Source organism: Calidris pugnax, unplaced genomic scaffold (genome assembly GCF_001431845.1).
Source record: "Calidris pugnax isolate Ruff unplaced genomic scaffold, ASM143184v1 scaffold14, whole genome shotgun sequence".
Lineage (NCBI taxonomy): Eukaryota > Metazoa > Chordata > Aves > Charadriiformes > Scolopacidae > Calidris > Calidris pugnax.
The window spans coordinates 5,238,841-5,251,608 of NW_015090793.1; the positions used below are offsets into that span (position 1 = coordinate 5,238,841).

The window sequence follows — 12,768 nt, forward strand, 5'->3', positions numbered from 1 at the left end:
TTAGGAACTAGCTGGCAAGATAAAGGATTAATCTATCATGCAGTGCTTCAATTAGGCTGCTTTTTTAATTGCAAGGAGATTTCATTAGTAGTGGAAATCACAGTATCATGAGGCAACTTAAAATCATATTATAATATTGAAGTCATGCAGTAATTAAAACTGGACAACATAGTAAAATCTTGGAAAACATCAGCCAGAGAGAGGCTGTTCACATTCATTTTTATTAACTCCATGATCCATGGCAACTGATTCCAGCAGGTTTAGCTTTTATATTTCACCAGATATTGAATAGGAGAGCTAATATTATTAATTATTTCTAAATCTAAATAATGGATTTCCATGAGTCCTAGCTAAGAAGTCATTGTTTTAAACAACATGCCAATACCTCACATAACAGAGCAGCATGGGGAGGAATGGTTTTTCCCAAGTCCCTTTGTTTACAGGATTTCCAGGCATTGTGCCAAGATTTTTCCCTATGTTAAAGAAAACTCCATTCTTTCACATCCTTCATTTTCCTGCACACAGCTTGACTCTCCCATGCTGTCAAATTCCCTTTGAATCCTTGATACAATCAAATACAGTTTCCTGCACTCGCAGTGATTTTGTTTGCCTGTTTTCAGAGCACAGCAGCATGTGGAAAGAAAAGGTGAGGAACCAACTCTTTGATTTGAACCTGGCTTCTGTTAGCTTAATCTCATGGCCCCTAATTCTTGTATTAGAAAAGAGTGTGAATAGCCAATCCCTTTCCATGACCCTCAAGATTTTTCAGATGTTATTACATCTCTCCTCAGCTGTCTCTTTTTCCAGCTGAAGAATTTTGTACTGCTCACTACAAGTCACTTAATCACACTTGCACAATGTAAGATAAGTAACCTTGTTTCATCTAAAATACTGATCAGAGACTAATAAAGACTGTAATTATTGTATTTTAATTTTAAGCTTTTACCTCTATGAAGTCAGGATTTGATTTTCCAAGGCACTCAAAAAATGCAAAGCGTATCACAGGTCAAAAAGCCTTCTCTTGAGTTTGACTCATGTAATGTTGGTCTTGATTAGAACAAAGCTATTAATTTTCTGGAAGATAGGAAAAAATTGTGGCCACTTATCTATGCAAAGAAATATTCTCTCATGGCCAAATATTAGTAAAATACTACCAAAAGAAGAAAGAAAAATAATGGGAAAAACACTTTAAAAATACATAGATACTTAAATATTTTCTTGTCATTGGGCTATGACTGTTTTGTTATATCGTGTACAGATGATATATAGTACAATACAAAATAACATATCCTATGGATCAGTTAAAAAGCTTTCCCCCTTTGTCCTCAGCGCAGGCATAGTCTGAGTGCTCACTCCTAGTTCTGATCTCAGTTGCTGCCCACAGTGTTTTCCCAAGTCTCTACTATCATTACTCCACTATGATTTTAGCATGATTCTCAAATTGGTTTTAATCTGGAAAGTTTTTAAAAGAGCATCTATTCCATAAGATAAGTCCTCATTGAGTCACACACTGAGTTGATCCTAATGTTAACAAGGGTTTTCCTCAGTACCAAGAGCAAAATCACTAAGCAGTAGAAAAGAATTCAAGTATTAAAACTAATGGGCGCTGTGTCCATTTATATCACTGGAGTATTTGATGTTACAACTCTTAAGCCTTAGGAATCTTACTTAACTCATATAAAATTATATGTAACTCTTTCTCATCTTACAGATTTAAGAAACTGAGTGACTGCCTCCAGTATTCTCAGCTATTCAGAAAATTCACAATTCTTGGTAAGCTTTTAGGAGCAAAGAAAGAGAAGTTAATCAATAATTACTGTAATGCTTTAGACTTACTGCTTGTATAGATCTGCAGTCTATGCAATATGACTTTTTAAGTCTTGCAATCATTTCAAAGCAGTGAACCACCAGAAGATCTCAATATATACACTCAATATTGTTTCACATTGATGAACAGAGATCCAACACTCTCATTTACTCGTATACCCTTCTGCTTGTCCAGACTCATAACCTCTTCTGAAGAAATGGGAAAGGAGGAAAAGGAGCAGGTGGCAAAAGCAACATGTCAGTAGTCTTAAGTATCTTTTCTTTCTCAAAACTCTGCCCGAGGCTAGAAGATTAACTGAAACTAGAATTAACTACAAGAAGAATGAGGGGCACCTAACCGCTTATTGAAAGAGCAATATCCAAATCCACCTCCCCCACGGCCAAGACACCAAGAACAGAGATGAGTAGGGACCTGGATGACACTCCCACCACTATGTAATTAGTATATAGATTTCTGTTGGCTTCAGGAGCAGCTATTATTCCCAGCACAGGAAATTCACAGCTTTTTGGTTGGGTTTTGTTTTGGTTTTTTTTGCTTCTTACTGCTTGTATAGCAACAGTCTTATTGCATATATCCATCCAGGCAATGCATTAGACAAGACCAAATTCCACCTGGACCTCTTCCCAAAAATTATGAGACAGATAAAAAAGAAAAAAATCCTAATCTTTTTATACCAATAACTGATTTTACTTCCACTTCAAAAGTCTACCAACACACAGGGAACCCTGCAGACCAGCAAAATACATTAGAAGACTGCAGTGAAATTATCTTAAATAAAAAGTTTGGATAGGGGAATTTAAAGTGAGTTTGTCTTTATTAAAGACAAGAAGGGTAGAGTAGGGAATAATAATTTTAATTGCACTGTGCAATGGAATCATCCCAGGGAAAATTATATAGAAGCAGTAAGAGAACAAAAACAAATAGCTCAATACTTTCATTGAAATACTATTTTTTCACTGTACGGGTTCTAACTCAAATCAGAAGAGACAGCCTGGCAGACTCATTGAAGGCAACGGGTACTGACAACAACTTATAACTTGCAGGAACACACCTCTAAGGGATATCTCCATTGCTGCTGATGTCAAGCACAAATACCAGAACTCTTAATTAAAACCAGGAATTTAAACAAAAGTAGCTTTATACTGATTCTCAGTGCCCTTATTCTTCTCACTCTTGGCAGTGATCAGAGATGGAAGGTCTGATGTCCTATAAACTCCAGTCCTCATCCTCCCTTGGCAAGATCTCAGTTCAGAGACATATCCTTCAAAGCTGAGGTTCCCCTCAGAATCATCACAGGAGCGTGTGCCAGTCTCTTCCAGTTTGACTCCATCCACATCAATTATCCTGTTCACAGGCAGCTCCTTACCAGGGTTCTCCCTCACACCAGGAGGATTAAAGCTTCTGCTGGTCTTCGCTTTGTGAGAAGTTTGCTCACAACTGTTTCCTGAAGTCCCCTGTGAATCTTTTTTCTTTCTGTGGTTTGCACCTAACAGAAGAATTAAAAAAAAAAAAAACAAAAAACAAACACAAAACAGAAGAGTTATGCATCTCCTGGCTTTTAGTGGGTTTCAGTAGTGCAGCCTAATCGTAGATAGTCAGCTGGGATGTTCCTCTGCCCCACACAGAAGACTTGATATACCAAGTAAGGAACTAAATAGTAGATCTCAAAGATACATATTAATGATTTTTGTGTATCTGTCTTAATTTAGCATTTTTCAGAACTTTTAAAAGGACTCCATTAAAAATAACTACTTAGTATAAATTTTTACAGTTCTAGAACAAAAACTGCCACACCAGCAAACCCCAAGTTGAAGGAGGAGAATGCAGAGCTTCCACTGGGGCAGAACAGGAGATGTTCCTTGAGTTGAACTGGCCTCCCATACCAGATCCCTGCTGAGATATTATTTTTACTTGGCCAGAGATTAATTCTCTAACAGACCAAGGAAGGATGATTTGAAGCTGCAGTTCACTGCTCTGATCTGCAACTGAGCAGTTATAGGCCACGGTTTACAGGAGAAGAAGAAAAGAAATAAATCTGCCGAAGGGCTTTAAACATTCAAGAAACCCCTGAGTTACATGTGATTTTTTTAACCTTGAAGTTTCTTTTCAGTACAGTGCTTCTAAAATCACAATTGTTAGGATTTGGGTCTGTTCTCTAGAACTACTCATACAAAGTCATTACTATCCCAAGTTAACCCTAGATTAAACCTGAGCTCCCCAAAAGGTAGCTCTGCGTTAGGTGTGACACTGCAAACTGCTAAGCACTTGTTAATTAAATGCAGATAAAGCTGCTTTTCCTGATTCAAAGGCAACAGGAAGGGAAGGATGAAGAATGAGTTGATTTCATGATTCACACCATGGTTATCAATATGATTTCTGTAGTCAACATGCTCCCAAGGGGTAACATTTGCAGGGAGAGAGAACTGTTTCTGTTAGACCAGCTGGAATCCAAGAAAAAAATAGAAAACCTCTGAAGGCACAAAGGCAGACCTGAGTAAGGCCTTCCATTTCACATTGCATTTGCTTTTTCCACACGTACCAGCCAGTGTTTTAAAAGATACCATCTTGTCCAACAATTCTTCCCCAAACCTTCTTTAAACTTTTTACCCCAGTACACACAAGTGCCTGACTAGCACTTAGTCACACAAATCCCACAATTGTGTGGTTAAATCCCAGAGTTGGCTTCGAAAGCTTTCACCTGTGTTTTGTTCCATAAATTGATGTGTACAGGGTTTTTTTTGCAAGAAAAATAAATTTCAACATGTAATCATCTTAATCAAGAACTTTTTGATATGAAGAAGTGGGAAAATGCAAATGGAAAGGACAAAAAAAGAAATTGATTGTTTCAATCAAATCACTCTTCTCAAGGGTCTTCTCAAGGGTTAAAGCTTTCTATTTAATGAAAATAAGTTAAAATTCTAAGTAGTGCAATATTATTTCAGTGCTTTAGCTACAATGCAGCCCCATATTAATAATGAGGATATTCCACATCAGTAATGCTTCCCTTTTTTCCCATCCAGAGGAATTAGATCAAGCTCCAAGCAAATCAGCTGAGCAAAAGCTGAGAGAAGGCAGGAAGCTTCCTCAGCCCTGTTAGCCCAGCACGACTCCAGCCTACTAATTTACAGCTAACATTTAATGGGACTATATTACGCTTCATGTTTACTTCTTCCTACTGTGGCCGAATACTGGCTTAATTTTAACTGCTGTTTGCACGGCTGTGGTGCAAAATGCTATTCTTCTATTCTAAAATGTTTATCTTAACCTGAATGCACTGAATTGTACTCTTGATCTTTTTAATCTACTACTCTATGCCCTTTGAGGAAGATCTCCAACTCTCCTTTCATCTTGGCTTAAAAGAGATACTAATTTCAAAAAGCCATATTAATGACAAATTACACCAAATAGTTTGCATTGACAGAGCATGAGTCATCCAGTTGTCCTCACATTGAGAATACATCCTTCTACTGAATGTAATGTAAAGAACCAACTTTGATGGTGGCATAAGGTCCTTCAGCTCTGTTGACTTGAACTAAGCTAAAACACTTTCCAAAGAAATAGCCTGCATTAACAGGGTACAACAGATGAAAGGGCTGGAAACTCCTGCCGAGGAACGCTAACGAAGGTATAAGTATTGCTGTATTTATTTGGTTGCTAAGCCTTTCTACAGCTATGGGTAGGAAATGCCATTAAGTCTTGGAACTGTGGTGTCGCTGAGTCACCACATGGAGCAACAGGGCTTGCAAGTTGTCTAGTAGGAACAAAGCAAAAACAAGGTCAGCGTTAGCTCTCGGGCTTCGCAAGACATAAGCCCATCTGCAGAGGAATAAATCCGTGCTATGGGCAGGGTTTTTTTATTAATACCCTTCTCAGGAGCAATCCCTCTGAAGCATCCAACAAATTACTGCTGGAGGCAGGGCAGTAACAGAGATGGTCTTATCTAAAATACTGGTTCAAAAGAATATAGAATTACTAAGGGATGACACTCTGAAGATAATTTCTCATTTCCTGGCAGGGTACAAAGGATCTTGGCTCATCTACACCAAACAGGAAGATGATTGCAAGAGTAGCACTACACTGAAAAAATATTTTAATGTGCTTTTTTCCCCTCCCTTATTATTAAAAACAAAGCATTTATGAAGTAAGGCTGTTTGGCACAAATAATACAGGAGATTCCCAAAACCAGTTTGTGTATAAATTTATCCCACAAATTTTAAAATAGTCTTAAGACTTGCATGTACTCAGTGGAGCTTTATAACAAGGCTGGAATGATGCCTACAACACTTCTGCACTAGTTTCTTCCTATTTTCTTTCTGAGTCACAGCTACCTGAGCACACTTTGCTCTGCAGGGCACCATCAAAGGCGCAGAGAGCTTTCACTGATAACATTTCTCTTCACACATTCTTGCACTGAAGTGGTGAAATCCTCCATGGATGTCTCTATGGATTGCTTTGCTTTCCATAAAGCATGTCAGGAATGACATCACATTTTCCTGAATCTGGTCTGTCAAATGTCCTCCCTAACTTCAGAAGGCAAAGGAAGCCAGTAGTTGCAGAGCAGTAGTTGCACAGACTGACTTCCAAACAGATGGGAAAAGAATAATCACGCGTATTGGTAACCTTCGGCTCCCCTGCTAAGCATTCCATGCAGCTCTAAGGGAATTTTCCTGTGCATCTCATCCCATTAATATATTCCAGCCGGTTTAAAGATGGGATGATGCATGTTGTCTTCTGTCTTTAACCTGAAGATCTGCTATTTTATAGACTCACTCTTAGAAGGCTGTGCATACCCGTCTGCATTTTTCAAAAGGTAAACGATCACGCAATGTTTTGGCTGATTTCCTCATTTCCTTTACCAATATTTCTCTTTTTCTGAAATTTTGATTTTGTGTATTATTCTCAAGCTCTCTGAATTTAACATTATGATTATGGGAAAGTGTCTTTACAGAGGAACACAAAGGGATTTTCTGTTCTGTATAAATTATTCCTCAAGCTCTAAAAAGATCTAAGCAAGATACTGGAAGACAGTCTCCCAAGTAGTTTAGGACCAAGGGAGCATTTGGCGAAATTCCAGGAAAAGATGAAGTTACAAAAAAGCCTCGAAGTTTCAGGACCAGCACCAACTGTCAAATGCAGATGACAGGATCAAATAACCGTAGCTCAGTGCAGGTGCTTGGGATTTTAAGGTCCACCCACAACAACTTGCAACGATATTATTTCTACACCATAATTATTAGATCTATTTATTGTCAATGTGCTAATTTTAGTTATGATTCACTTGTTAAAGCATAATTTAGATCTGATCTGAAATTCAACACTTTTTAAGTGATCAATACTCAGTTCCATTCACACCATATTTGTCTTTTTTTTTTAATAAAAGAAGTAGTCGTTTATTAAGTTTCACTTTAAGAGATAAGCTCTGTGCTTCAAAGTCCACACTTAGTGGATTTCATATAGGACAGAATGTTAAATTCTATTCCGTAATTTTCCCAACACTATTTCCATACAGACAGCCACCTCTTCCATGCAGATTCAGCGTTTCACTGAGCAATCTACCTTTGCTAAACTCCTACTGTTCTTGTCAAAACCATTGACTATTTAGATGGCTCTCGGTTCTGCTGGAAGATAACAAGAATACTCTGCTGACTCCTGTACCGTGGATCCCAGGCGTTCAACTTCTCATGTCAGAGAGGATCAGATATTCCCTTAAAAATAAATGAGCTCCAGCTCAATGATTTTGTGCTGACTTACAGCAGGTAAGAGTCTGTTTGAAGTATTTCATAATACTTGTAACTCTCGTGAACAGAAATCACCAACGTTTTTTCAGGAACAACTCCTGGAATTGGTTATTTACTGGCATATATCACTTCCAAATACAACCACTCACTTTCAGTCCCCACAGTCATAGATCCGTGTGTTTCTTTAACAGAGGAGATCGGGCAGATACTGTTCTCATCTCTGATCCCATAAAACAACCTGTCCCAAGGGGGTAACACACTGGCTGAGAAAGCATTTTTTTACATGGGACTATAAAAAAGGAGATTTGTGAGGCCATTTCTGCAGTGGTGTTCACTTCAACGTCTCCTGGAAATATTTCAGTCTGAGTAACTCTTTTTCCTTAAGATACGTGTAATCTGGCAGATCCACTCTGGGAAAGACACTTCTTCCCTCCTTCCTGTCCTAAACTGCTGTGAAATGGTATTTCCAAATTTTAGGCTTTCCCACATGTGGATTCTTTTAAGTGGTGGATAAATGACTTCCACGCTGACTGATGTACTGTTAGCACTGTAAGCAATTTTTTTTTTTTTTAAGTTTGGAAAGATATTTATGCTTCCAAAGGGAAAAGGATACTTTACATTTAAGATTCAGAATTCTGCAGGTTGAATTGCCTTCTAAAGTTTCCTTCCTTTTATCTCTTAACTGATACAACACCAAGGAGAAAGAGGATTTAATAAAAGGTTCCTACAGTTTATGCTAAATCTTTTCAAAGGAAATTTGACTTTATGTGCTGTATTTCACTTGCATGATGAAACACCAAGAGCAGAACATACTCAGGGCCTTGAAATCACACTCAATAACAATGAGGGCATCAAGCTAGGAAATGGATTACTCTACAAAGCAGCAATACTCTGCATTATCAGCCTATTTACTTTTGTCCTGGGAATTTCTGGAATACATTTGCAGCATTAAGTTTAGAAGCACAGGGCGGATAGAAATTCTTTCACTGCGCTCACCTCAAAATCATTTGCAAAAACAAAGCACAAAACGTTAGTTGGAAAGACAAATTCTGAATATTACACAGAAGAGGGAGCTGGTATAACCACTACTGCTGCTCACCAGTGGATGCATAATCAGAAAAGGACACACTGCAAACTATGTTTGCTGGGGGCAGTGACCGTTCACACACATGGCTACAACAGCTGCTGAAGAGAACCACACACAACATCATCTAAAAGCCAGAAACAGTCCAAGAAGAAGTAAGAAGTTCTGAATTCTGATCCAAAGCGGCCTGCACGACCTCAGTAACACTGGCCATTTTGCTTGAACTTTCTGTTTCTCCACTGCTAAAACTGAAATTCCAGTACCTAAAGGGGGCCTACAGGAGAGATGGGGAGGGACTCTCTATGAGGGAGTGCAGCTATAGGATGAGGGGTAACGTTTTTGAACTGAAAGAGGGTAGATTTAGATTAGATATTTGGAAGAAATTCTTTACTGTGAGGGTGGTGAGACACTGGAACAGGTTGCCCAGAGAAGTTGTGGCTGCCCCATCCCTGGAAGTGTTCGAGGGCAGGCTGGATGGGGCTTTGAGCAACCTGCTCTAGTGGGAGGTGTCCCTGCCCAGGGCATGGGGGTTGGAACTCAATGATCTTCAAGGTCCCTTCCAACTCTAACCATTCTATGATTCTATGAAATAGTTTTTGAATCCTCCCAAGCAGTAGGCATGACAAAACATCTCTGCAACACTCTAAAATTATCCAACCCTCAGTTTGATGCTCCAGCGTTTCATTTTAACATTGGGTTTGCTTTTCCATCAGTAGCCAGAAACAGGAGATTTAATTAGTGCGGAGAGTAATATGTTGGGAAATAGTGGCTTGAATTACTTCAATCAGTTTTAATTTAATCTGCCATTCATTAAGTTATTTTTCAATTAAGAAATTCAAAAATGTGGTTTAGCAGGGCTACCAGTTACATTTCAACTAATAATTCACCTAAATTCATTTCACCATCCAAATACAAGTCATGTGTTTGAACAGATCTGTTTTTAGCCTCTGTGTGTGTGGTTCAAAGAGCAGTTAGAAAGATTTTTCTAACATTTTATCTAGTCGGTGACAAAATTTGTAATTTTCTCTAAAATGCGTATCTTGCTGTTTGATTGAAATAAGCTTACATCTCAAGTAATTATCCCTCAAGGCCTTCCTCACTTCCTGGTTGTCTACTCTTAACATAATTCTCCTTCTCCTTTGTTTATTATTGATCTCAGCCATGTACTACATTTAATTCTCCAATCTAATCACGCTCTGATTAAAAGAGGATTAACAGATTCTGGCCTTAGTATGACTGGATCCCCATGAGTGCTGCTTTATATTGATCCAGAATCCAATTATCTTCCATAAAATTACACAGAGCCAATAAGGCTGTAATTAACTGCAGGACAATAGCCTTTGTTAAAAAATAACGATTTACATCATTTTTACATCTTTTAGTCATAATCCTTTCCTTTTCTTAAATTTTTATTTTATTTATGTTTTCACTCACTTGGCTATCTTGATTTACATAGGAAGCACCACTGGATTTTCTCTAAAATATGCCACGTAAATTAAGGGATTATGTAAAATAACTGCATCCATTACTATAGAAATTCTTACAAAAATAAAGGTTCCTTTTGCATTTTTGAAGATATAGGCATGATTGTTTTTAATCTCCTTAACTATGACAAAGTTTATTGTGCTTGGAATTCATTACCCTTACAACTGGAAAGTCTAGTAGCCAAAAAGTGAAAGTCACAGAAATATCGCTGATATTATCTGATCTCTATTCCTTGGTTGCAGCGCACTGAGTCCTCCCTGTGAATAATAAAAAAGAGCAGTTGGGAATTATTATTTTTTTTGTCTTTGGGAACAATAGCCAGCCTCAGGCTCTGAGAGTCCACCCTGCATTTTATTTCTGCGTAATTTATCTTTCAAAGCAAAAAAATCCTAGCACTGGTACTAACGAACCCATTTCTGAAAGAATTATTTCCAATAAGAAAAGAAGCAAGTTTATTTTGAGGATGCCATTGTCCATCTCTCTCAGAAACAAAACAGCGTCTTCAGAACAAATGAAGTAACTGTTTATGTAATCTTAACTCACTCTTTATCTTCCATAGCCTTATTATTCAAAGTATAATTCCAGAGATTTCACCATGCTTTTATTTTCCCTGGCTGGCTCTCTATCTTAACCAACAATATCTTACACCTATGAAAAGGGAGCTGTGAGTAAACTATTTTACTGAACTGAATTGCTGGATCTAGTCTACGCATCTACTCCAAAAAATACTTTCTTACTTGGTAGGCAATAATTCCATGACTGTAACTGCAATTTCCTTTTAAGAACATTTCTTGTTCTAAATGCAAACAAAACAAAAAAAAAAAGGAAGGAAGAACAATCTCAGAAAGGCCAGAAACAAACAGAAGGAATCAAATCTACTGTGTGTGCACCTTCAGCCTGGATTGCTGCAACTGGTCCTATCTAAGGATGAAACGGTACTCCCTGAATAAGCCCAACTGCTGCTCAGACTAAATGCCCAACTATTTTGCAGTAGAGGCAACAATCTCAGTGAACAACTCACTGGTCCCAGTGGAGTATCACTGAATAAACAATCTAGTGCAAAAAAGCCTCTGGCTTGGTATTCAGAGCGCCTGCAGGGACTGGAGGTCTGAAAGACTGCCTCTCCCATGACATTTATTTTTCACTCGGGTAAGGAATATGCCCAACCACCTGGAAAAAACTGGACAACATTCAAAGTACCTAGACTACACCATGCAATTAAAAAAAACCAAACCGACCAAACCAAAGAGATTAAATCAGTATTTTAACACTACCAAAAAAAGAATGCATCACTTCAAGCCAACTGCACCACACAATAATTAAGTTATTTCTTCCACAGATGGGTACCCACTGCCATTATATGTAGAGACATGAAGTAAGCGCATTTCAGAACTAGTGTTCAGACTCCAAAAACCCCTGACTTTTAAAGTGGGAAATCTGCCAGAACTAGCAGGCTTATTCAAAATCAAGCCATTTTCTCCTTGATGAGTAACGCAACTAGAATCAGTAATGATTCTTGTATTGCACATTGATTTGATATATACTTCATAGCTAAATATTGCTACAGTATAAACACGTTTCATTTATTTAAGAAAGCTAAGATCTGTGTTTGAAAAATTGCCCTCAAAAGCTCTGAGCAATGCAAACGTCATTTTGCCATTTTCCATTATTCATGTTTTGCTCTCCAGATCTTCAAATGAATAAAACCTCAAGAGTTACCTGTTGGAGGGATGGATACTGGCCTGGCTTTACTACATCAGTCTGCAGTCAGAGAATTGTCCCCTGTAGAATGTGAGGGACTACATCCCTCCCCAGCCCTTTTCCCAGCATATGTAAACCCAACACATAGTGTAAGCACACACGTCACTTGCCTTTATACCAATTTGAATCCAAGATTATGGACCACTTTAAACGATGTTGTCATTATTTTCCTTTTTATCTCAACATTCTAATTCAATAAACCAATCAGAAATGCATTTTCCATTGATGGGGAGATTATGGATGGAGAACCATTAAAGCACTTAAAAAAGCAACCATTATTAATGATTTAGTCCTTTGAAATATTGATTATTGACTGGAGGTAGTTTCCAGCAGTCTTAACTATAATTACTGTACAGCACTGAATAGTCTTTCCATGCAAACTCCAAGAAATCATGAAAATAGAAAAGTTTTGTTTCAGCCCACACTTTTTCCATAAAATCACCATTCTCTTGTAGAATACAGTTCCCATAAAAGAGCAGTGTACTGGGAGTGGAGTGCAGAATACAGGTAAGTGTATGCAATAAGGTTGTAGCAAAAAAAAAAGGTGGTTTTAGATTTTTTTTTTTTTAGATTTTTGATCTTTCTTTTAGAGTTTTGTTATTCCTCAAAAATCAGATAAAATCTGGTTTGCCACAAAGCTAAAACAGACTAAGATTTTAGTTTCGCAAAATTATTTTGTTTGATTGCTTAAAATTCTCATAGGTGACTATAAAAAAAAAAAACCACAATCCCCAGTGAAAGTAGAGTAGACCAGTTGGAATACATGAAAATTAAAATCTGGGGGGAAAAAATTAAATAATTCAATATTATTTATTTGTTGTGGAAAAGTCTGAATAATTTTAAAAGGGGAACTGCTACAGAGCTTTCAACTG

The 12,768-nt window shown here is 37.7% G+C and overlaps 1 protein-coding gene across 1 annotated transcript in view; it reads right to left on the reverse strand.

Moving 5' to 3' along the window:
- Window positions 1–2,560: 2,560 nt before the first annotated feature.
- The window catches only part of RGS12 (regulator of G-protein signaling 12), an 89,986-nt gene continuing 79,778 nt past the window's right edge, over window positions 2,561–12,768 (reverse strand). The window contains exon 18 of the mRNA XM_014935976.1: window positions 2,561–3,314. Within this exon, the coding sequence (XP_014791462.1) occupies window positions 2,950–3,314 (365 nt within the window). The 3' untranslated portion in view covers window positions 2,561–2,949. The remainder of the gene's footprint in view (window positions 3,315–12,768) is intronic.